Source organism: Arachis ipaensis, chromosome B4 (assembly GCF_059453495.1).
Source record: "Arachis ipaensis isolate K30076 ecotype BB chromosome B4, ASM5945349v1, whole genome shotgun sequence".
Classification (NCBI taxonomy): domain Eukaryota; kingdom Viridiplantae; phylum Streptophyta; class Magnoliopsida; order Fabales; family Fabaceae; genus Arachis; species Arachis ipaensis.
This window is the reverse complement of record NC_142439.1, coordinates 126,420,843-126,447,165: the sequence shown is the minus strand read 5'-3', so window position 1 is coordinate 126,447,165 and position 26,323 is coordinate 126,420,843. Positions and strand designations below refer to the sequence as shown.

At 32.9% G+C, this 26,323-nt stretch overlaps 2 protein-coding genes across 2 annotated transcripts; both read left to right on the top strand.

The window, feature by feature from the left end:
- The first annotated feature begins 920 nt into the window (after positions 1 to 920).
- LOC110271576 (uncharacterized) lies at positions 921 to 3,902 on the top strand. The gene is made up of 2 exons (XM_088485810.1): positions 921 to 1,540; positions 3,275 to 3,902. The coding sequence occupies exons 1-2, from the start codon at positions 1,158 to 1,160 to the stop codon at positions 3,900 to 3,902; spliced, it is 1,011 nt and encodes a 336-aa protein (XP_088341936.1). The 5' UTR covers positions 921 to 1,157.
- A 7,724-nt stretch (positions 3,903 to 11,626) lies between these two features.
- Positions 11,627 to 12,382, top strand: LOC148569128 (uncharacterized). The gene is made up of 2 exons (XM_088484901.1): positions 11,627 to 11,785; positions 11,888 to 12,382. Exons 1-2 carry the CDS (start codon positions 11,627 to 11,629, stop codon positions 12,380 to 12,382), a joined length of 654 nt encoding a protein of 217 aa, XP_088341027.1.
- The last annotated feature ends 13,941 nt before the right edge of the window (positions 12,383 to 26,323 follow it).

Genomic DNA, 26,323 nt, shown 5'->3' with positions numbered 1-26,323 from the left:
AATATTTGCATATAATGTAGCATTACACATCATGCATAAAAGTAAGGATTTTGAGCTAAGAAACAGTCAAAGAATATCGATAAAAAAATGATTGACTAAAATAAGAAAAAAATTTTAAAGTTAAGTTAGACTCACGTGTAAAACGTGAAGTATTTAAACATGTAGTTTATATAATAATTTAATATATTTAACTAGATAAAACTGTATTAAATAAAAACTATTTGAATATCTCCCCATTTGATTATCTTTTATTTTGAGTAATACAATATTATTCTTTTAAATTTTTGGTAAATTTTATAGTGCCTATGGTTATATAGGGTTTATAATAACTATATAAGTTTAGCAAAACTTTTTTAAGTATGGTTAAATTAAAGTCATATTTTTTTTATATTTTAGTAATATTTTTTATTTTTATTTTTTAAATATTATTAAATAATAATAAAATATTACTTTTAATTCAAACAAATTTTTTTAAATATTGTTAAAATTGTATAAACACCAAAATAAAAAAACATCAGCACGTAAAATTTCTATCTACCGATAAACTTTTATTCTCATTCTCATTCTCATCTTCACAGATAAAGTTATCCGTGTGAATATTCATATTCAATTTTCTCCACTGATATCCCTATAATTAAAGAACAAAATTTGTGTAAGTGTGGTGCCTGAACCTGAAGTCAAGGAGATTCTTGCTTGTTAGTGAAACAAAAGTCGAAAATTAAGGAGAGTCCGTGACACAATAATTGACACTTGTTGACGAAATCAAACATTATTCTACATTCAAGGATTTCAGTAGATTGTGACATGTTACCTAGCTAATATATGCTTCCGTATATGCCCCATAAACCTATTTATATAGGATCACTAGGCATGCGTTCATAACAAGAACTAATTGCATTCGCTATTTACAATTTGTTACATCACAATTCAATAATTATAGTAGAGCTAGCCAGTGTCATATATTTGGTTTGTTTTCCACAATATCTCATCATCCAGTAGATCAAAGATTAATTTATCATAAATTATAATTATTTATGTACAAAATTAAATTCAAATTTTTAATATTTATTTAACTTGACAAGTAAACTGATTATTTAACAACTTTAAAGCTGTTTACTTATTTCCTTCCTTGATTAGCTTTTTACTTATCCATATATATGGAAGCTAATTATTATTCCACGGATGAAGATGATTCATACATCGAAATTGAACTCAATGCATCGTCTTCGCCGTCGTCGTCGCCGTCTCCGCACAACAATAATGATAAGGATCATGAGTTCCATCATCATCAGTTGCGGATATCAATTTCATCAACAATATCTTTGTCCCTCCAAAAAGATGATGCTGCTGATGATAATGAGCCTCCATGCATGTCATCTCCTATTAATGGTGATGATACAACAAATAATAATACTAATACTAGTGCATTAATGTTCAATAATCCAGGGGTTGGATTAATAATGGAGAGTAATCCTCATAAACCTGAAGCCCAAACAACAATTCAGAGGGGAACCCATAATATGGACGCTCCATCTTCTAGGTATGTATTTATATGCATATCACAACATAAACATAATAATAGAAATGTGTTGCTTGTTTTCATTTTAATTTTATAAATCAACTCAGCACACATATTTCTGTTTCATGAAAAAGACGTACTTATCTTTTATGTGAGTTGCTTCATCCAATACTTAATAATTATTTGTTGTTTGAATATATGAAACAAATTTAGAGGCGGATTGATTTGTAAAAATATTTTTTATTTTTATTTTTAAAAATTATTTTCATTTTCAGATTCTTAGATTTTTTATGATTGTTTGGTTAAAATGAATTTTGTTTTCAAATAGAAAAATAATGAAATATGTTTAATTGGTCTTTTTCATCATCAAAATTAAAACTTATATTTATTACCAAATAATAAAAATACGTTTAGTTAATCTATTTTTTTTTAAGCGCACAATTTAGTTAATCAAATTATTTTTATTATAAGTTAACAATTAATTTTATAAAATATGTCTATTTTTTTAATTGATAAATGATGATTAAATAGTCAATTAACTTTTTTAAGACAATGTGCATTAGTTAAGTCCCACAAATAGACAAAATAAAAGTTACAAATATATCTGATGACAAAAAAAAGGGATTTGACATTTGATGAGAGAATAGAGAACGTAGAGGGGTTAAATAAAAAGAAAAAAGAAAAAATTATGATAGATTCGAACAATGCACATAATCATTTAAAAGAGTGAAATCACAATCTTTTGAGTTGAGTCTTTTGAGTTGGAAATATCTTTTAACTCTTACAAGAGAAAATTTCAGAAAAAAGAAATGTCATTTTTAGTTGTGTTGCATTTTTAAAAATATTTTTAAAATATGTAACCAATCATATTTTCATGTTTTATTTTTGTTTTTGTTGACAATAAAAATAAAAATGATCAAACTAATCAACTCCTTATACATAAATGAATTGTGCAGTGCGAAAATTTTGTAGAAAAAGTTTATTTGTTCAAATTTTATTTGAGCAATGTATGTAATCTATCATCAACTAAAACAAGCTAAGCATGTGGGTGAATGTGATAACAATTTAACAAACATATAATTTCACTAGCTAAACATGATTTCGATCGATGCTGGTTTTCTTATTTTAATGACCATGTATATTTCAATTCAAATTAAAATTTTATAAAACCGCTTGCATATATAAAACCATTAGGGAAACTTGAAATATTTAATTAAAGGATAAAGTATATTTTTTATCGCTAAAGTTTGGTAAAAGTTTTAAAAATATTCTTAAGTTTTATTTTATTTCAATTTTGTCCTAAAAATTTTCGATTTGTATTAAATATACCATCGATGGCTAAATTTTCAAAAAATTTAAGACCAATCTAATAATAATGCATGAAAATTACGCTTGATTTGCTTGTGTTGAGGGTTATTTTTATGAAACTGTTGTTGAATTGGTCTTAAATTTTTTTAAAAATTAGTTGTCAGAAGTATATTTGATGCAAATCGAAAATTTTTGGAATAAAATTGAAACAAAATAAAACTTAATAGTATTTTTGAAATTTGTGTCAAATTTCAAAGACAAAAAATATACTTTACCTTTAATTAAAAAAAAAAACGGATTTTGTTCGTGTCTAATACAAATATTCAAATAATAACAACCATATTTCTCATAAACTGTTTCATTTAGCACATCAATCATGCGTAAGTTCTCCTAATTAGTAATTAGAGCAATATATAATGATCAAATTTAATATTATCTCAATGCTAGGAAACAACCAAACTTCACAACAAAAACAACAAGCAATGGAGGCATGACGAAGTTGTTAATAAAATTTAGAGGTATAAATATTGGGGCCATATTAGCATCTCTTATAAAGCCACTATACCAACCCAACAACAATAATGGACATAACAAGTCATCAAGCAAAAAACATTTTCAATGTTATCAAAAGAAATTGGTCAACCCCACAAATACTAGAAGAAGCAATGTAAAGAAGGATCAAGGAATAACAAGGAGTAGCAATAATAATAATGATTGGGAATTTGAGGATGAAATCATATGTGGCTCATTTAGAAGTTGTAAAAAATCATCAAGAAAGTTGGAGATGGATTTGGGAGTAATTAGAGGTATATTCAATGCCATGGGAATGAACATTGCAGATAAGAAAGGTAGTAGATCAAAGAGGAGATCTCAACCTAATTCTTGTGACACTACACCAATTCATGAAGGATTTTCATTATACACTACTACTAATAATAATAATAATAATAATAATAATAATAATAATAATAATAATAATAATAATAATAATAATAATAATAATAATAATTCCATTCACGCAGCTATTGCCTATTGTAAAAGTTCTTTTGGCCAAACATCTGATTTTTCATTCTAATATTTAATTTTGGAGTGAATTGTAGTAAAATTTTAATTTATTCAGAATAATTTAAATTAAAAGGAGAAAAAAGAGTTCTTTTTTTGGGACAATAATTCTTTGTTACATTAAATAAAGATTATGATACAAGGAAAACTAAATCTAATTATACAACAATGCACACAACACACAAAGTTGGGAATAAGTATGCAGTGAGAATTCAATTTTTTTATGTATCAAATAATAATTTATTATTGTTATTATATGTATTATTTAATTAAATAATTAATATAATAAAAATTTAATTGAATTTAAATATTTATCATTATAATAAACACCATAATATTGAGGGAACTCAAGAGATAAATCTTTAAACATAATTAGGATGAAGTTTTTATATCTAATATAAGCAATAGAATACCAGCAAATTCTAACGGTAATGACGAATTTAACGTTCTGAAAATTAATTTGGGATTAAAATTATCATCCAAAGTAAAAAATTTTCTGTAAAGAGCAGCCCATGAAAAATTATCTATGCTCAATTTGATCGACCAGAGATTTTCAAATATTTCAGCAATGTGCCCAAGATGTAGAAATGATAACGAAACAATCCTTCACGCCTTAATGCAATGGATCTCGCTCATGAGATTTGGTCTTTCCCTGCTTTTGTGAATGTTATAGTGTAAAATGGAATCATAGAGGCAAACGACAAGTAGAGGCATTGGAAGAAGTTAGTCTTCTATGTCCCTCCTTGCATCTCTGTGTTGGGCGTTGTAGAAGGAAAAAAATTTGGAAGTCTTTGAAGGTGAGCAACTGGTGGCAACAGTAATTATGGAAATAGCAAGAAAGTTCCAATAAAAAATGACTCAAGTTATATTTTTTGTGAATTTTAAATCTCTTCTATTAATTTTTTTTGCTAGTATTTAGTATTTACTAAAATAGAAAATTCCCTTTTTCTTTTGCCTTTGTTCATATAGTGAACAATATATTATTTTTTAACAAAGCAATGCAATTTACATATCTTTGGGAGAAAAAAAATTAACAACCGATTCTTAATTAAAAGACAAAACAATTAAACAACACAACAGACAGATAAGCTCGTTTTTAAAAAAATTCATATTAAATACTTTAATTTTTAATAAATTTTTGTTACCTAATTTTTTTTATTTTAAATTAGTCTTTTTAGACAAATGTGGGAAGTGACTATATTCATGATTCAAGAAAGAAAAAAAAAAACTTTACAAACACATGCAAGAAAGCCAAATCACTAATTCCTAATCCGATATTTCGATTCACAGTCAAGAAAATTTGTTTTAGATTGTTGTTCCAGAATCAATCAAAGACTCGAGAGAGAGGATTTAATATGTGGATCATCTTTTTAGGTAATGTCATCGATAAATACAAATAAATCAAAATATACATCACACCAAAATAGTCTAAAAAACTAAAAACGTAACCAAGACATAATACTAGACTACTCTCAAATAAATAATAATTAAAAAAAAAATTAGAAAGCCAATTATAATATAAACCAATTCAAATTAATTTTTTATATTTCTAATTTAAAAATTAGAATAGTAGAGAGATTTTTTTTTATAACAATTTTTTTGTTTTTCAACTAATTGATTCTAGTTGACTACACTCTTAATTAATTTTCTAACAAAATCGTAATTAAAATTATATGATAAAACATAAATAAATTTGTTTTTGTATATTATTTATTGAGCACTCTAAATATTATGGGTACCTCACTCTATTTTTCTTCCAAATAATTTTACTATACTAATAATCACTCATATCATTCCACTCTTAGTTACCATGTATTTATATCCAGTCATGAGAAGTCAACCTACGCAACTATTGTTATATTGAGGCAAGTAGATTTGATGAAAAACCCTCTTCTCTCTGCAGACTCGCAGTACCTTTTGCCCCTTTCTTCTATTTATTAACATTCAACAAAAGCCTAAGGAAATTTAAGGTTGCAAAACTCTCCAAGATAGGCATGAGATCTACAACATTTCCATCTCCATCAAATTGACAAGCCATCACTTTGAATATGCAATATTGGTTGGTTTACAAGCTTACAAATTTCAATCCCCATAGAGTTACTAAAATGATAATCTAGCCCTTAGGAAATTTTTGAATTTTTAAATTAGTACGAATATCAATATTCTAATAATTTAGTTGTAAAATTAATGACGGATCGAAAAAATTTTGGTAGTGGAGACAAAATTTATCTAACATAATAATAATTTTTATAATAAAAATAGTATGTGTACATACAAAATTAAATATTTAATTATTTATTAACCACTATGTATTTAATTTGTACATGTATTATTTAACTTATTTTTAATATGTATTTTATATTTCAATATATATTTTATACGAATAGTTATTTTTTATGTACATATAGCATAATTATTGTTATGATTATATTTTGTTATTGTAAAATATGATTAGCCTTTAAAATATCTAATATACAAATTAAAACACTAAAATAAAAATTTAAATAATAATATATAATTTAAAATTCTATTATTTTAGGTTTTATATTTTTAAAAAATTAAGTAATTTTTCTCTTAACACTACTATCAAAATATTTCTCTCTCTCTCTCTATATATATATATATATATATATATATTATTAAACAATTATTAGAAATTCACTTTCCAGCACAATTAGAAGCCGACTCTTATTGATATTCATAGTTAAAAAAGTTTTTTCAATTAATACAGTTGTTACGCAAAAATTAAAGCTAATTTCAAAAGAAGATAAATAATATTCTTTTGAATTTATTTTTAAGAAAAAATGCTAATTTCGTTTAAATCTGAGAATTGATCACTCTAACGAATATCTAATATGAAATTTTTAAATTGACGATTAAGTATCAAAAGTTAAGAAAAAAATTGTTGTAGGGTCAAATTTAATAATCTAATAGAAACAAATAAATATTATTATCATATACTACTCAAAAGAATTTCAAATTGTAGTAGAAATACTTGTCTCTACAACACTATATTTGGAACCGTCCCTGTGTAAAATGATGTTATTTTTTATACAACGAATAGGAGTTAATCTATCATCCATTATATAGGTGGCACTTAATGTCTACGTGCGAGTTTAAAATTCTATATAAATAAACTCCGTTACCTACTAAAAAACGAAACTAATGCAAAAATTGTAACGTGGAAAGAAAATAAAGATTGGGGGCAGATTTGGTAATTTAATTTTTTGCGACTACAATGTCCAAGGAAAAAAATCATTAGGATTGATTTGGGTATTACTTCAAAATTATGGTTACAAAAATCTAATTAGTAATGGGCCACATATATAATAACACAAGACTCGCCCATTATTTACAAACGGGTTTCGAGTCCACAAAATCTTGGTGGGCTTATAACAACAAAACTTCAGACCGAAAACATTAATAGGTTGTTGTAATGAGTAATTACTAATTAGTATGATTTTCTTGACCAAAAAATTGAGTGATTTTAGAATACAGAAATAAAGAACTTGAGCCAGCATTGTAAATCAGAGGACTTTGAAATCCTCTCCACCCCAAATAATGCAATTAAGAGTATAAAATTGACAGAAAAATTTAGTCAGAGGAGAGAATCAAAAGGAACAAAAAAAATCCAATTTCTTAAATTCAGATATATGAGGATTTTTATTGATAATAATATAATACTTTCTACTAAGCCTAAAGCAGACTGCGTAAGACCCCTACCTCGTCACAAAAGGCAGACAAAGAAACTAACTAAGAAGCAATGACACCTTATTGAGTTACTGTGTGTTTGTATGTCGAACACATTTTAAATACGACATTTATTGATATCCGTTCGACAGGCGTGTTTATTATATCTAATCGTATCTTAATAAAAAATAAAAAATTATTTTTTAAACACACTTGAATACGCCTAAATACTATTACGTATCAGCATGTCCAGTCTTATTCTTAACATGTATTATTAAATGAGTTAAGAAATAATATATATTATTTATTAAAATAAAAAATATTTTAAATACTTTTAATATTTAAAAGAAGATATTAAAAATAATTAAAAAATTATTTTATATTTTAATATTAATAAAATATTAAAATATTATTATAATTTATCTAAAAAATACTTTATATTATATATATATATATATATATATTTCGTGTTACCGTATCTTATAAAATTTTAAAGTTTGTGTGTCTACATATCCTGTGTTGTATTGTTCCGTATCTATATCAGCTATGTTATAAGAAACTACACTCACTCAATTTCTAATAATTAGATATTTTGGGAACATACATGTTCATTTTTTTTTCAATGGTTGAGATTCTGTTCAGTCCAATAATTATTATAATTATGTTTTTAAATAATTGAGATGCCATGCTGTCATTGCTGATGCATAGTACGGACAGGGAAAGAGAGAGAAACAAACTAGCAAGGAATAGGATTTTGAAAAGTGATAAACGTATTCTTTGAAAATAGAAAAAAATTGAAGGCGTGTATGAGGGTCTAGATCTGGTCTCGCCAAATTTATAGTTGGTACTTACCATGTCATGTGATAGATTATCACAATAATTGTTCTTCATCAATTTATTATATATATATATATATATATATATATATATATATATATTTTTTTTTCAAATTCTAATTTAATAAATGCCAATCCAAATACATTCTAATTCTGTTTGTACTCATCAGCAAAAATTTATGAGACAATTTATTTTTATCTCATGAATATCAGAAAATAGAACACAGCAGAGAAGAGAAAAGCTAACACCAGCATGTATCCTGGTTCGGTTGCCTTGTGCTATGCAACTTACGTCCAGTCTCCTCCACAATAATGGAGGAATTTCCACTATAGTTAACAGTATTACATACACCAATTCCACAGGATTGACACAATTCTTTCACACTCAAGTTCTAACCTAACTTGATATTGGCTATGCTAATACCTAACTATTCACTCTTAGTGATAACCCAACTAAGAAAGGAATACCTCACAGGATACAAGACATAGACACACCTAAAGAAATCTGAAATAAACTCTAGGCTTTTCTCTCAAGTGTTTCACTCAGCCTTTTTCCACTCATGGCTTTTATTTGAGCTTTCTCAATATGTCTTTTCTCTTAAGAAATTACAGAAAGATAAACATAGAAAAGTACATTACAATCTGTAAAACATGAAGGAGATTGACTTCATCAACAGCCTCTTCGCTATGTGCAAAATCAGATTTGCAAACCTCAGATTAAGTTCTGAGGTATTGGCCGAATGCTTCTTTGAAAGAAAGCATTATCCAAGTAGAGGAACTCCTTTACAGAACACACTCTCAAACTCTGGTTTTTTTTTTCTTTGCTTCTGAATGAGCAGAAGGTCTTCTTTTATATCCTTGCATGTTGCTGAGTTCTTCTTCCAAGGTCAACACCTTGAGCCTTGAGCTTCACCAACCCACAGACTCACTTTTTCTCCTTAATCCCCAGAGTAGAAACTCTCTTTCTGACCTTCCAAGGTTGACCGAAAGCCATAAAACAGCAACCACAAAAATCTTCTAATGGTCAACTTAATCTGAGCCATTGAGAAGCTACTTGGTCCCCAAGAATCACTTGTGACCGTAGATATACAGCAGATTAGGACAGAAAATAACTTTCCCTTGTATGCCATTTTTGGACTTGCAGAGAGTTGAAAAGAAGAGAAGAAAGTTTGTTGCATGTAAAAGGAAATGGGTTACATTTAACCTAAGCTTGATATGGTTTGAATTTGCTGATTAGACTTCTGTGTTTCAAGCTTGGACTTTCTCTTTCTTGCTTCTTTAATGATCACCTTAGGAAAGAAGCTTTTTCTTTCTCTTTCTCACTTTTCTGAGTTTGTGATTTGACTAAGACAGAGGAGAGAATATTGATGATCAACTTGGATTTATGGATACGAGCTTGGATCGGGTTTGATTTGCTTGGCCCGTTGGTTCCTTTCTTTGTTTTCTTTTGGGATTCGTTTGAGTTGTCAGCTCATCAGCCTTGTTTCATTTTCTATTTCATTTGGGCTGCAGTATTGCAACAATAAATAATTAGCTTCATATAATTATAAATAATCAATATTTAATTATTTATTTTACCCAATTAAATAATATTTGTCATCACTAATTAATTTAATTAATTTCTTAACTCAACAATTTTAATAATATTAGTTAAATTACTTTTAAATAAATAATTACTAAAAAAAATATTAAAGATATTTCGTCAAATATATTATTTTTTTAAATATGTTTAATTTTTTAATTTTTTTAAGTATTTTCTTATATAATATTTTCTTTTTAATATATTATTATTATTATTATTATTATTATTATTTATGGTTAATTTTTTATTTAATTTACGTTACCTAATGAGATCAATAGTTTATATTATAAAACTATAACAATAATAAACATAATACACAGGTACAAGGACGGAGTTAAAAAAATTTTTAAGAGGGGACTAATATAAAAATATAACTCTAAAAAAAATTAAAATTAGAAGACTAATATAAAACTTAATGATCTTTATACATTAAAATTTTTAATTTAAGGAGTAATTGCCTCCCTCCCCTAACACTAGCCTCCACCTCTGCATAAGAATCACATTATAAAATTGTATAATATCAAAATAAAAATAAAAAATAACAAATAATAAAAAAAAATTTATATAAATAAAAATAATAAAAATTTTATAAATAAAATAATAATACGTATGAAATTTAATACTATTTTAATCATAATATTTTAGTATTTTTTATTGAATTTAATTTTTTAAAATAGAATCAATAATTTATATTATAAAAAAATAACAATAATAATAAAATACATATTAATTTAAGAATACACAGTAAAAAATTATACAAATTAAAAAAAATGTTCCATAAATATTTAAAAAAGTTTTATATAAATAATAAATACTAAAAATTTTATAAAAAAAAAATATACAAAAGAGAATATTAGAAAAACTAAAAAAAAAAAACATCCATAATATAATGTTAGGGAGATACGGGGGGACGGGAAGTTGAGAATGGTGAAGGACCTAAAGAAAAAATATAGATTAAATCTGTTAGGACTGATTGAGACTAAAAGTCAAGTTGTGACGAAGTTTGACGTTGCAAGAATATGAGGTCAAGATGGTTCAAGTTGGGAATATGTAGGCTCTGATGGCGCATCGGGTGGACTTCTGCTAATATGGGATGAAGCTGTGTTTAAAAAAAATAATTGTTATAAGGGGGAGAGGTGGTTGTGTGTTGAAGGAGTGATGTTAAAGTCTAGTTTTAATTGCGCTTTTATCTTGGTCTATCGTGCACATAATAGAGAAGAGAAGACTCATGTTTGGGAGGAGCTGAGTTATGTAGCTGGTTTATGTCAAGTTCCTTGTTACTTTTTGGGAGACTTTAATGAGATTGTACATGTGGAGGACAGGAAAGGTGCAACTAGCTTACCTCGGACTGCGGAAGAGTTCAGGGATTGGATACAAAATATGCAATTAATGGATCTGGCGCTCACTGATCGTAAGTACACATGGTTTCGAGGACGATCATGCAGTCGTCTAGATAGAGCATTGGTTACTGTGGAATAGCTAGAGGAGTTTCCAGAGACTCGGTTACGAGGTGGGCCAAAGGGTCTGTCAGATCACTGCCCCATAATAGTGGAAGACAAAAAGTTGAGGAGGGGTTCAAGGCCGTTTTGAAGTCTTGATTCATGGTTTACACATGATGGTTTTCTTAGCATGGTTAAGGAGGAGTGGAGAGCTTTGGGGGAGATTCAGTTCACAGATAAATTGAAGGCGCTGACAATCCCGTTGGGAAGATGGCATAAGGATAATTTTGGTGAGATGGACAAAAAAATTACAATGTTTGAGGATGAAATCAAGAAGATTGATGATATGGTAAGCAATGGGGTGCATGATGGAACGATGGAGGCTAGAAGAAAGGCATTGGTCACTTGTTGTGAGAAATGGTATGTAAAGAAAGAAGTACATTGAAAACAGATGTCTCGGTCCCGGCATGCGAAGGAGATGGACAAAAACACAAGATACTTTCACAATATAGCCTCAGCAAGAAGGCGGAATAATAGGATTGATACACTAGTAATCAACGGCAGACATGTCAGGAATCAAGTGAGAATCAAGCTAGCTATCAGAGAATTCTACAAGGATTTATATCATCAGGAAGATTCTCCTATGATGGAATTCAGAGATGGTTTGGTGGACAACATAGATGAGGCAGATGCTAGGACTTTAGAGGAGCTGCCGTCGGCTGAAGAGATCAGAGCGGCTGTGTGGGACTGCGAGTCTTCTAAAGCCCCAGGTTATGATGGGTACAACATAAATTTCATCAAGAGGTGCTGGTGTGAGCTTGGGCCTAAGTTCACGGCAGCAGTGATGGAATTCTTCCAGACATCAAGATTATCAGCAGATACCAATATCACTTGGGTGGCGCTAGCACCCAAGTTCGTTGGAGCAAAGAAGATCAAAGATTTATGACTTATTAGTATGGTGGGGTGCGTTTACAAGGTGATTTCGAAGGTGCTAGTCAGGAGGATGAGGGCAGTAATACCGGGATTAGTAGGGGAGACTCAGAGTGCATTTGTCAAAGGGAGAAAAATACACGATGGGGCACTTATTGTGTGTGAAACAGTAAACTGGCTTAAATTGAGAAAAAAGGAGGCAACAATAATCAAGCTAGATTTTCAGAAAGCATACGATAGAGTCAAATGAAGTTTTGTGGACATTGTATTACAAAAGATGGGGTTCGGGCATAGATGGAGAGTGTAGGTTATGGAGTGTGTGACAACTGCATCTATGTCGGTTCTAATAAATGGTTCTTCGTCTAAGCTGTTCAAAATGGAAAGAGGTTTGAGACAAGGTGACTCACTTTCTCCTTTCTTATTTGTTCTGGTTGTGGATGTGCTGCATCGAATGGTTGGAAAGGCTATCAGGAACGGTCGCTTATCTCCGTTGTTGGTAGGGAGAGATAGTAAAGAGTTGTCGCACCTGCAGCTTGCTAATGATACTATTCTGTTTTGTCCACCTGAAGAGGAGACTATTAAGAACTACCAGTGGCTTCTACGATATTTTGAGTTGATGTCAGGACTCAGGATTAATTTTGAGAAGTCCAGCTTGATTCCCATTAATTGTGATGGGCAATGGGTCCAACGTATGTGCAAGTTATTGGAGTGTAAGGGGGACATCTTTCCAGTTAAATACCTTGGAATATCTTTGGGAGCAAATCCGAGGTTGGTGAAGACCTGGAAGCCTATAATAGACAAACTGGAGGAGAAGCTTAGTCTATGGAAGGTAAGGTGTTGAACAAGGCGGGGAAGTTGGTGCTTATCAAATCAGTCCTAAATAGCTTGCCAGTGTATTATTTGAGCTTATTCAAAATGCCGAAAGCTGTTGTTGAGAAACTGATTTCTTTGCAAAGAAGGTTCCTGTGGAGTAAGGAAGATGGTAGAAATGGTATGGCTTTAGTAAGATGGGAAATGGTGCAGGCTCCTAAAATACTAGGTAGGTTGGGAGTTGGAAATTCTATGATTCGTAACACAGCACTCTTGTTTAAGTGGTGGTGGCGGTTTGCAAAGGAGGAGTGTCCATTGTGGAAGAAGGTCGTATGTTCGTGTAACAATCTGAATCCCAATGAGCTACTATCAACTCAAATGTTACCTACTAGAGGAGGTACGTGGAAGGATATTTGCAAGCTACAAATCACAAATCAACGTATAAAGGATAAGATGATTACAGGTTGGTCTATGGAAATTGGTGATGGGTGAAGGACGTGGTTCTGGGAGGATGTATGGTTACTTTGTGGATCTCTGAAGGATCGGTTCCCAAGACTTTTCTCGGTTTCAAACCAATGTGGATCTGTGATTGGGAACTACAGATTTTGGGATGGGTTAGAGTGGATCTGGAACTTTCAATGGAGGCGTGAGCTGTTTCAATGGGAGTTGGAACTCCTGAGTCAATTACATGAGGCGTTGAGATCTGTGAAAATAGTAAATAACCGAGAGGATAGAGTGGTGTGGAAATACGATAGGCAAGGTGTTTTTTCAACTAACTCATTTGTGCAGGTGCTGCAGGAGGAAGTGCTTCCAGAGGAGGTCACCAGCTACAGCTTCACTAGGACCATTTGAAAAGGTTTGGTTCCACCAAGAGTGAAGCTGTTTGTTTGGTTTGTGCTGATAGGAAGGGTGAATACAAAGGAGAGGCTAAGCCGGTTTGGGATTGTCGGTCCAAAAGATACTGTCTGTGTTTTTTGCAATAATGATTTGAAATATGTGCATCACTTGTTTCTAGGCTATGCATTTGTTTGGCAGGTGTGGAGTGTTTGGCTATCAGGGTTTGGCTATCATTGGTCTTGTCCGGGTTCGCTGAAAGAGCATTTTCTGAGCTGGACAGAGGAATCGAGAAGTAAAGAGGGTCGAAAGCAGAGGCTGGGGAGCTTTTGTGCCATTATTTAGAACATTTGGTTGGAAAGGAACACGAGGATCTTCAAGAATAAAAACAAAGGTGTTGAAAAGATCATCAACATGACCGTGACTAGCGTTAATGAGTGGACAGGTGTTGATCCCTTTGGTTGTTGATGGCTATACCGAAGATGACTTGGAGACTTTTGCTGTTTTGTTGTGATCATTTATTTAAATAGGATTGTTGTATTTGTCTAACTCTGTATACTCCACTTTATTGTGTTGAGCTTTTACTTTAAAAAAAAAAACATCCATAATATAAAAAAATGATAAAAAAATAAGTAAAAAAAATTAAAATAAAAAAATAAGTAAAAAAATTAAAATAAAAAAAATTAAGTACGTTAGTATAAATTTTTTGTAAAACATAATCATAAAAAATATAAAAATTTATAAAAATCTAATTACAAAATTAAAAATAATATAAAAATTAACAGATTAATTAAATCTTTATAAAACTCATTAAACCGCCAAAACCCAAAAGTTCTTAAACAAATTGGACGAATCAAAGACAACCTCGCTCATCTATAAAGAATGTACCCCAATGACGTGGAAGACACAACCTCATCATCGATCATGAACGATGAGAGTCACGTTCCACCAAGAAGAACATGCATACCAAATCAAGATGACGAGAAAAAAGAAAGGGCTTAAAAGTTTCAACCTCTTTACAACATAAGCCATTAATTAATGAACTTGGAACTGTATATGTAGCGGTGAGATTATATTAGGCAATCGTCGAAGGCGGCATGCAATGTCGAAAAAATGATTATGTTATACTTCTTAAAGACATATAATATTAAAACCAAAGATCAAATTTTTTTAAATAAAAATAAATTTAATTATTACTCTTAAATTAAAATAATAGGACACACATGATTAAAAAAAATTATAACTTCAATGATACTAATCATTTACTTTATTATTTTATATTTCTCTCTACTTTAAAACTTATTTTTTCAGAATATATAATTTAATTGTTCATTTTATTTTTTATTTAACTAATATATATATATCCAGAGAGTATGTATTAAGATTATTATTATTAATTGTTAATTTTAGTGTTAATAAATATATAATAAACGTATTAAAAATTTAAATTGTCTTTTTTTATAAATTTTTTTAATCGATAATCATAATTTATGTCTTTTTTTATGTTCCAAGCTCATCACCTTTTTACCCCAAAATGAATGTAGGTGTAACACCCTATCAGGACGGCAGATCCAGAAATGATATTATGGGGGGCCAATAACATATATAATATTAAAAATTATGTAAAAAAAATTATATAATATAAGATGTATTATAAAAATATACGGATAGAGAATATATTTTAAAGTAAAAAAATATGTGTATACTTTTTACTAACGAAGTGGTCGATTCTTCGTATCATAAAATTCACCGATAATAGAATTTGTGTCAAAATTTTTAACAATTTTCTTTTCAATATAATTAAAAGACAATTAGCAAGAAATTCATCTTTTATTTTGTTTCTAAGTTATTTTTCACAATATTCATAGTTGAAAAAGATCTCTTAATTGTAGCAGCTGAAACAGAAAGAATTAATACCAAACGAATAAAAAAAAGGGCCACAAGAAGAAAAATAATTCACTTTATGAGATTTAAAAAATTTTATTTAATTAAAAAATATTAGTAATAATATCTTTTTTAGATTTTTTTTAATATTGTTACTTATTTTTTAGATATTAAAAATTATTAATATTTAAATTAGACTGAACTTTATTTATATTAGACTAAATACTAAATATTTAAAAAAAAATTAAATTATACATAATAACTTATTACTATTAAAAAAAGTTGGGGGCCGAGGCCGCCACTCGCCCCCCCTTATGTCCGTCCCTGCACCTTACCATACTCAATCTTATGCTTAAGTCATAAGACTGAGATAGTAATGTATTACGACCTCTAAAAATAAAAATATATATATAATAATAGAGAAAGAGATACTTAACTAGGAGCCTTGAAAATAGGTAAAACAAAATCGCAAAATTAAAGAGCGCAACTCTCAGAAAACGTGATTACTTGCGTGAAAAGAAACGAAAGCTTAACAACAAATATATACAGAAAACACGAGTGGAGGGTCAATAATACAAAATAACAAGCTCTTAACTCAGTCTACGAAACCAAGGCTGGCCGGAGAACATATGCGTGTGTATATATATATATATATATATATATATATATATATATATATATATATATATAATAACCCAAAAGAACATGTTCAAAACTCTAGTTCTCCATAAAACCTCTAAGAGGTACATAAACAAAGTATTCTCACATACAAGAGGAGAAACTATACATATATATACACATCAAAATAACAAAAGGAGACCCCAAAGTAAACCACTTTGCCGCAGAACCTTCAGACGCCTACTGAGGAGCCGCTCGACCTGCATCTGAAAACAACAACACAGTATGGGATGAGAACCAGGGGTTCTCAGCATGGTAAAAGGTGCCATGCATATAATATATAAGGTCCTGAGAATGCCAGAGGCAATCCTAGAACGCCGACTCTCAAATTATAAAGCTTAAATTACTGAACAGAAGTCATAAACAGGGGTGGTCTTCTAGAGAATTCTAAACCTATTTTAAACTATAACCTTAACTCTAAACCTGTCCACCTTTCCTCCGTACCTCCATCTCCAATGATTCGCATAGACAAAACAAACAGACAAGGCAAGCACAGGTAGGAAAATAAGTAGTTCAAGTAACAATTACAAAAATTAACAGAACATAATCAATTAGGCATTCCCAATTAAGGCATAGCAAACAAAGCACACATATGCATATGATGAATGTCTATCCTACTGGCCGTGAGCTCACGTGTTGGTTACTTTGCTAGAACCCGACACATCTGGTAGCTAACCCAGACACTGGTCTCTAGGTTGCGCATCTCCAGGAGGATCATAAACGAAGGAGAGTGCGTTCCACATCGAAGGAGTGTGCCTTTCCACCTTCTCCTGGAGGATATATGAAGGAAAGTGCCTTTCCACATCGAAGGAGTGTGCCTTTCCACCTTGCAACCAGAGAAGAACGTGGGGGATACAATACGAAGGAAAGTGCCTTTCCACCTTTCCCACACCACATCACGACAAGAGAGGGAACTTTCACCCCGAACTTGCCATCCGAACACATGTTCAAATTAATTACGCAAGCGGGATTACACCCAGACCTTGTCATACCGACCATTTTGGCCACACACAGTCATCTTAAATCGCATCGTTTACCACATCATGTTCTTACATTCATTCTTTATAACCATAGCGACATATATTCATTCAGCTTCACACCATTTCCCTCACAATTCATCTTGTTTACCTCTTTCTTCATTCCCAAGTTATCTCAAATTCCTAACTTCTGCTAATTACTAATCTCACTAGCAAAATCTAGGGTTAATAGGGTAAAAATAGGGGGTTTAGGGTTCAAAATCATGTTTAGAACAGAAAAATATAGGTGCTAGAAAATAGGGTGTGTGCGTACGCACACACCTATGCGTGCGCACAACTCAAAAGAAAGCAGAACGTGTGTGTGCGCACACATCACTAAGTGTGCATGCGCCCCGCCTGTGCTAGTACCACCAACAGAAGGCCTATTTTGGTGTGTGCGTGCGCACAGGAGCGTGTGTACGCGCACTTCATAGAAAATACCAGGTGTGCGTGCGCACAGAGGCGTGCGTACGCATATGTAGATTTTCACTTCTATTGGGTGCGAACGGCTTTGTGCGTGGGCACACATCAGAAAACCTGGTTCTGCTACAACTTACAAAAATTCAGTTTTTTGCACCAATTTTCTGGCATCCATAACTTCCTCTACAAAATTCAGTTTTTCGCAAACTTTATATCAATCTCAAGATTATTAAACACTCTTTAATTTAAACCAAACCTCATCTTTATTCAGAATTTGTAGAGTAAGATATAGACTACCAAAGTTCATCAAAATTCACATTTTACCAAAATATACCAAACCCCACTTTTACCAAGTTCATATTCCTTATCCCCCAAATATGCACATATACAATATATTAAGCTCTATTCCATTATCACCGTTTTAACCACAATCCACAATCTTTAAACATTCTTTAACTTACTTCTTTAATTTATTAATAACAACTCATAATTATCATTGACAAATCAACAAGCCAAATTACCAAAATCTCATCAACACATACCACAACATCATCAACTTATCATTAATAACTCCAATATACTCATATTCATTCCGTTTCCACTTTATAAGCATCAATAATTCATCTTTCGGCAATCCATTATTTAAATTCCAACATTAACAACCAAGCCAAAACACAACATTTGTCATGGAGTACTAATCAATTTACATACTCATAAATTCATGCCTATCTTAAAGTCAACTAGCCTAAGTTTTCACAAAACCTTATATATTAAATGCGCGAAACATAAACCATACCTTGGCCGATCACCGCACTTGGACCAAGGCAGCCACACAATCACAATTACAGCCCTTTACAAGCTTGAGAAACCAACCCAAGTCTTGGCTCCAATCACCAACAAGCTTCCAAATGCTCCGAATTTAATTCTAATGCATATATATCTACTTAATCCACACCTAAATTCATATATCATACTTACATACTTAAAATTCAGAATTCTATATATTGAAAACCAAAAATGAGCTAGGTTTAGAGACCTCACCATACCCACAGATCAAGAGAGTCAAATTTCGCAAGCTAATTCAAACCTAGAGAACTAAAATCAACAAATCCTTCAACTTGAACACCCACAATTTTTGATAATTAAGGGGTAGAGAAACTGGATTGAGAGAGAAGCTTACCAGAAAAATTGATCCAATAGAATCATAGAGTTCGATGCGGTGAACGCGTAGCCGCAAATGGTACAGCGATCGGAGCTCAGAGCGAAAAGTTATGGTAGTTTTATTAAAGGGCTAGGGTTTGGAAAGCTCTCCCCTTTCCCCTCTTCAAGTTGCAGCGTGGATCTTCTTTTGGAGAAGAAGGAGACACTGATTGTCTCATTAATAAGGGATTGGTTGGGCCCACAGGCCTGGTTTAGGTCCGGTTCAACCAGTTAGATCCGTTCGACCTAATCTTTGGCCAAATTTTTCGAAATTTGGAGTCAAAATTCTCGTTTTGAAGAGCTCTATCCTATTTTATTGTTGGATTTACATTTTTAATTTTTTCATATTAAAATTTAATTTATTGACTAATTATTCGCTAATTTCACGGGTTTATATCTTACCCACCTAATTAGGAAGTTTGCCCTCAAAATTCAGATTCAGTTATCTGAAAAGAGGTGTGGGTAGTCATTCGGCAACCTATTATGAAATGATGGCTATTCTCTGTTATCTTTAATGTAGAATCTTCATCGGTTGTAGCATTTCGCACGACTTCTGGTGGTCTCTCTTTTCCTTCTCATGCATCGAAGCATTTCGCACGGCTTCTGGTGGTCTCTCTTTTCCTTCTCATGCGTCGAACATGTAATCACATAGATTGTCACTTCGTTCTTCACTGTTGGCTGCTCAACATATCTTTTTAGATTCGCGATACGTCTTAGAAACCTCAAGGTAACTTCGAAAATCCTCTCCCGTAGCTTCGAACAACAGTTTGTCATTCCAACTCCCGATTTTGACACATAACCCTCTCTTGGTGTCTTCTTGATTCAACCGGCTTCGGTATTCTTAGTAACTCTTTATTACTAGTTTTGCACTTCCTAAGTCCTTGACTCTATGATCTCTATTTCGGCATTTGCATTAGACATTTAGATCTCTTTTTAATTTTCCTTTGTTTACCAAACTTCAATATCTTTGGTGGTTCCTTATTGTCTCGTTATGCGTCCCGTATCTCATCGTTACCATGTTGTAAGCTAGCAATGGTTGTAGTCCGGCATGTCCAATCACACTCTCACTCTCCAACTTGGAACTTTAACTCATCTAACATTTTCTCCTTTGGAATTAACGTCCAAGAATCTCTTAGAAACTTTTTGCTTAGGGCGTCTATCACAACCTCACGACGTTGCATCCACAAGCATCTTAAGTCTTCCAATAATACATCGTAGTCATTCCCTAAATGGTTCGTTAGGCTCGAGTTGATTCTCAAAGAAATATTAAGCTTGAAGGACGAATGAATAGTGTGAATAGTGTTCGTGAGAAAATAGAAAGAGTTTTATATGCGGTCAATCAGAATTGTATCAAAATAATAGAATACACAAGAAGAAGAATCTAAGTGCATCTCAAGAAAGGAAGCCAGACCAAAAACATTTGATAGTATGGATTAGTGTGATGTCTTACTTCCTATATGAAATAAAATTTTAGGTATCAGTTTCAGTTTACCTCTTCCTTCTTGTGACCCACCATCATCTTGGGCCTCTTACGTGAACAGACTATTGTCTCATTTTCCCGGATTCGCTTATTTCTAAGAGTCTTGACTATTCGTCCAACGCCAACTAGAAACTTCACTAAGCTCTGTAGGCTTTGACGATAGTACCTTATTCGAAACAATTTAGTTTGAGTTCTAACCTAGGTCTTTCTTCCCTATCTCAGGCGATGAGTAATCACGGTATTCTAGAATGATTCATTGCTCCTTAAATTCATTCATTGCAATTAGCTTAACCTGATGATTGTGATCTATCTGCATCATGAGTTTCCACCACGTGAATTAGGACAGTCCTTAACTAGATGCCCGGGTGATCCGCATCGGTAACACAGTCCTTGCTTGTTTTTATGCTGCCTATTGGGTCGGTATTTCTCAGTCCTCTTGAATTCTTGACTCCTTGGTGCCAAGTTCTGATGGTAATCTCTTCGGCGGGACTCCCGGTTATCATTCTTTGCCACGACTGCGTTCCTCACACATTCTTCAGCTATTCGGCTCTTGTTCATGAGTTCAGAAAATACCTAGATCTTCATGGGTGCAACGAAGCTCAGAATATCGCTTCGAAGACCTCCCTCATACTTGATACATTTCCACTCAGCAAAATCCTCAGGAGCTCCTTGACAAATCCGTGAAAAGTGACACAGTTCCTCAAACTTTCTTGTGTACTCAGTAATGGTCATCTGGCCTTGTTTCAGTTGAAGCAGTTCGAGTTTCTTGGCATTTCTAACCGAGTTGGGAAAGTATTTCTTATAAAATTCTTCTCGGAACAACTCCCACAAAATTACAACTCCATCAGGCTGCAAAATACGCCTCATGCCCTGCCACCAATGCTGAGCCTCACCGTACAGTTGGTAGGTTCCAAACTCAACCCACTGTTCATCAGGAACCTGCTGAGCCTGTAATGCTCGCTCAATAGCCTGTATCCAGTTATCCGCATCAGTAGGGTTTGAGGTTCCTCTGAAGGTCAAAGGATGAACCTTCAGGAAGGAGGAAAGCGTCATAGGACCATCATCGCCGTTGTTGCCATTATTTCCATTGTTTATTTGGTTTCCTAAAGCTTTGGCTGTTGCTTGCATCGCCGGGGCCATATTCCTTAGGGCGGCCATGAAGTCTATAGGGTTAGGAGGATTGTTCCCTGTCGCTTTAGGCATAGCATTGCCTATTCTACCTCTACATCGCCCACGTTCGCGTCCGCGAGTCGACATCTGGTCCCTATACACCCCAAACAAGTGATATTAAGTTGATCAGTCTCAATATCGCAAGTCTAGTGCTTTAAGTCCCAAATACATGCTCATGGACATTTGTGCCACATATACCAGTTAAATATCCTAATAGCACATAGACACATACACAGAGAATGCACAGAAGCATAATCAGTCCATCCCCAGGCTCTATAGGAACGAACTGCTCTGATACCATAATGTAACACCCTACCATACTCAATCTTATGCTTAAGTCATAAGACTGAGATAGTAAGGTATTACGACCTCTAATATATATATATATATATATATATATATATATATATATATATATAATAATAATAATAATAATAATAATAATAATAATAATAATAATAATAGAGAAAGAGATACTTAACTAGGAGCCCTGAAAATAGCTAAAACAAAATCGCAAAATCAAAGAGAGCAACTCTCATAAAACGTGGTTACTTGCGTGAGAAGAAAGGAAAGCTTAACAACAAATATATACAGAAAACACGAGTGGAGGGTCAACAATACAAAATAACAAGCTCCTAACTGAGCCTGCGAAGCCAAGGCTGGCCGGAGAACATATGCGTACTATATATATATATATATAATAACCCAAAAAAACATGTTCAAAACCCTAGTTCTCCATAAAACCTCTAAGAGATACATAAACAAAGTATTCTCAGATATAAGAGGAGAAACTATACATATATATACACATCAAAATAACAAAAGGAGACCCCAAAGTAAACCACTTCGCCGCAGAACCTTTAGACGCCTACCGAGGAGCCGCTCGACCTGCATCTGAAAACAACAACACAGTATGGGATGAGAACCAGGGGTTCTCGGCATGGTAAAGGTGCCACGCATATAATATATAAGATCCTGGGAATGCCAGAGGCAATCCTAGAATGCCCACTCTCAAATTATAAAGCTTAAATTACTGAACAGAAGTCATAAACAGGGGTGGTCTTCTAGGGAATTCTAAAGCTATTTTAAACTTTAACCTTAACTCTAAACCTGTCCACCTTTCCTCCATACCTCCATCTCCAATGATTCGCATAGACAAAACAAACAGACAAGGCAAGCACAGGTAGGAAAACAAGTAGTTCAAGTAACAATTACAATAATTAACAGAATATAATCAATTAGGCATTTCCAATTAAGGCATAGCAAACAAAGCACACATATGCATATGATGAATGTCTATCCTACTGGCCGTGAGCTCATGTGTCGGTTACTTTGCTAGAACCCGACACATCTGGTAGCTAACCCAGACATTGGTCTCCAGGTTACACATCTTCAGGAGGATCATAAACGAAGGAGAGTGACTTTCCACATAGAAAGAGTGTGCCTTTCCACCTTCTCCTGGAGGATATACGAAGGAGAGTGTCTTTCCACATCGAAGGAGTGTGCCTTTCCACCTTACAACCAGAGAAGAACGTGGGGGATACAATACAAAGGAGAGTGTCTTTCCACATTTCCCACATCCACATCACGACAAGAGATGGAACTTCCACCCCCAACTTGCCATCCGAACACATGTTCAAATTAATTACGCAAGCGGAATTACACCCAGACCTTGCCATACCGACCATTTTATCCACACACAGTCATCTTAAATCTCATCGTTTACCACATCATGTTCTTACATTCATTCTTTATAACCATAGCGACGTATATTCATTCAGCTTCACACAATTTCCCTCACAATTCATCTTGTTTACCTATTTCTTCATTCCCAAGTTATCTCAAATTCCTAACTTCTGCTAATTACTAATCTCACTAGCAAAATCTAGGGTTAACAGGGTAAAAATAGGGGATTTAGGGTTCAAAATCATGTTTAGAACAGAAAAATATAGGTGCTGGAAAACAGGGCGTGTGCGTACGCATACACCTGTGCGTGCGCACAACTCAAAAGAAAGCAAAACATGTGCGTGTACACACATCACTAAGTGTGCATGCGCCCCGCCTGTGCTAGCGCCATCAATAGAAGGCCCATTTTGGTGTGTGCGTGCGCACAGGAGCATGCATACGCGCACTTCATAGAAAATACCAGGTGTGCGTGCGCACAGAGGCGTGCTTACGCACAGGTAGATTTTCACTTCTATTGGGTGCGTTCGCATGGCTTTGTGCGTGGGCACACATCAGAAAACCTGGTTCTGTTGCAACTTACAAAAATTCAGTTTTTCGCATCAATTTTCTGGCATCCATAACTTCCTCTACAAAATTCAGTTTTTCGCAAACTTTATATCAATCTCAAGATTATTAAACACTCTTTAATTTAAAATAAACCTCATCTTTATTCAAAATTTGTAGAGCAAGATATGGACTACCAAAGTTCATCAAAATTCACATTTTATCAAAACATACCAAACCCCACTTTTACCAAGTTCATATTCCTTATCCACCAAATCTGCACATATACAATATATCAAGCTCTATTCCATTATCACCGTTTCAACCACAATCCACAATCTTTAAACATTCTTTAACTTACTCCTTTAATTCATTAATAACAACTCATAATTATCATTGACAAATCAACAAGCCAAATTACCAAACTCTCATCAACACATAGCACAACATCATCAACTTATCATTAATAACTCAATATCATCAACACATACCACAACATCATCAACTTATCATTAATAACTCAAATATACTCATATTCATTCCGTTTCCCACTTTATAAGCATCAATAATTCATCTTTCGGCAATCCATCATTTAAATTACAACATCAACAACCAAGCCAAAACACAACATTTGTCATGGAGTACTATTCAATTTACATACTCATAAATTCATGCCTATCTTAAAGTCAACTAGCCTAAGTTTTCAGAAAACCTTATATATTAAATGCGTGAAACCTAAACCATACATTGGCTGATCACCATACTTGGACCAAGGCAGCCACACAATCACAATTACAGCCCCTCACAAGCTTGAGAAACCAACCCAAGTCTTGGCTCCAATCACCAACAAGCTTCCAAATGCTCCCAATTTAATTCCAATGCATATATGTCTACTTAATCCTCACCTAAATTCATATATCATACTTACATACTTAAAATTTAGAATTCTATATATTGAAAATAAAAAATTAGCTAGGTTTAGAGACCTCACCATACCCATAGATCAAGAGAGTCAAATTCCGCAAGTTAATTTAAACCAAGAGAACCAAAATCAACAAATCCTTCAACTTGAGCATGCACAATTTTTTATAATTAAGGGGTAGAGAAATTGGATTAAGGGAGAAGATTACCAGAAAAATTGATCAAATAGAATCGTAGAGTTCGACGCGGTGAACGCGTAGTCGCAAACGGTGCAGCGATCGGAGCTCGGAGCGAAAAGTTATGGTAGTTTGATTAAAGGGCTAGGGTTTGGAAAGCTCTCCCCTTTCCTCTCTTCAAGTTGCAGCGTGGATCTTCTTTTGGAGAAGAAGGAGACGCTGATTGTCTCATTAATAAGGGATTGGTTGGGCCCACGGGCCGGTTTGAATCCGGTTCAACCGGTTTGACCCGTTCGACCTAATTTTGGGCTAAATTCTTTAAAATTTGGAGTTAAAATTCTCGTTTTCAAGAGCTCTATCCTATTTTATTGTTGGATTTACATTTTTAATTTTTTTCATATTAAAATTTAATTTATTGACTAATTATTCGCTAATTTTACGGGATTTACAGTAGGCTATAGAAATGTCCTAGTTTATAAGATACTCCATGATGCTATTACTTCTGGAAGGTTCTATAACTGACAGCGAAGGAAATTCCTAAATCTAGGAAAGATTTGAGTTGTACTAAACTGCTGACGTGAAAAATCTGAAAAAAAAAAACTCTAGGTATAGGGTAAATGGGTAATGGCTCCTGATATAAAAGGAGAGCTCCACCTTCCCTCGAGATATGATATACTCTCACCCAATTACTAGTCTATTTCTCTTGAATATATACTGACTTAGGCGTCAAAGTGGCCTTGCAAGTATCTCTCCGCCTGTCTTGATGACCACAATGCTAATACGTACACGCTGTCTCTTAGGAGAACCTCCTCCGTATGGAGAACCTCCTTGTTTACGGGTCTCCCTCTTCCTAAAGAACTTCCTCATCCTCTTCCTCTTTGATGAGGATGTTAGCCATCAACTATGACAAAGTTGTATTGCCACCGGCCATCTCAACTATAAAAAGAAAGGAAATAACGATTAGTTGTAAGAAAAAAAATGCTCTAAGTTAAGACAAGTAAAAGAATTAGGAGAAAGGGTTACTAATATGAAGAAAATCGGCCTCCCGGTTCCCAATGACTAATCGAGGATTTAAAGCCTTAAAACCAAATATTGCGGTCAAGACACCCGCGATGTTCTGACCTTCTTGTCCTAGCCCC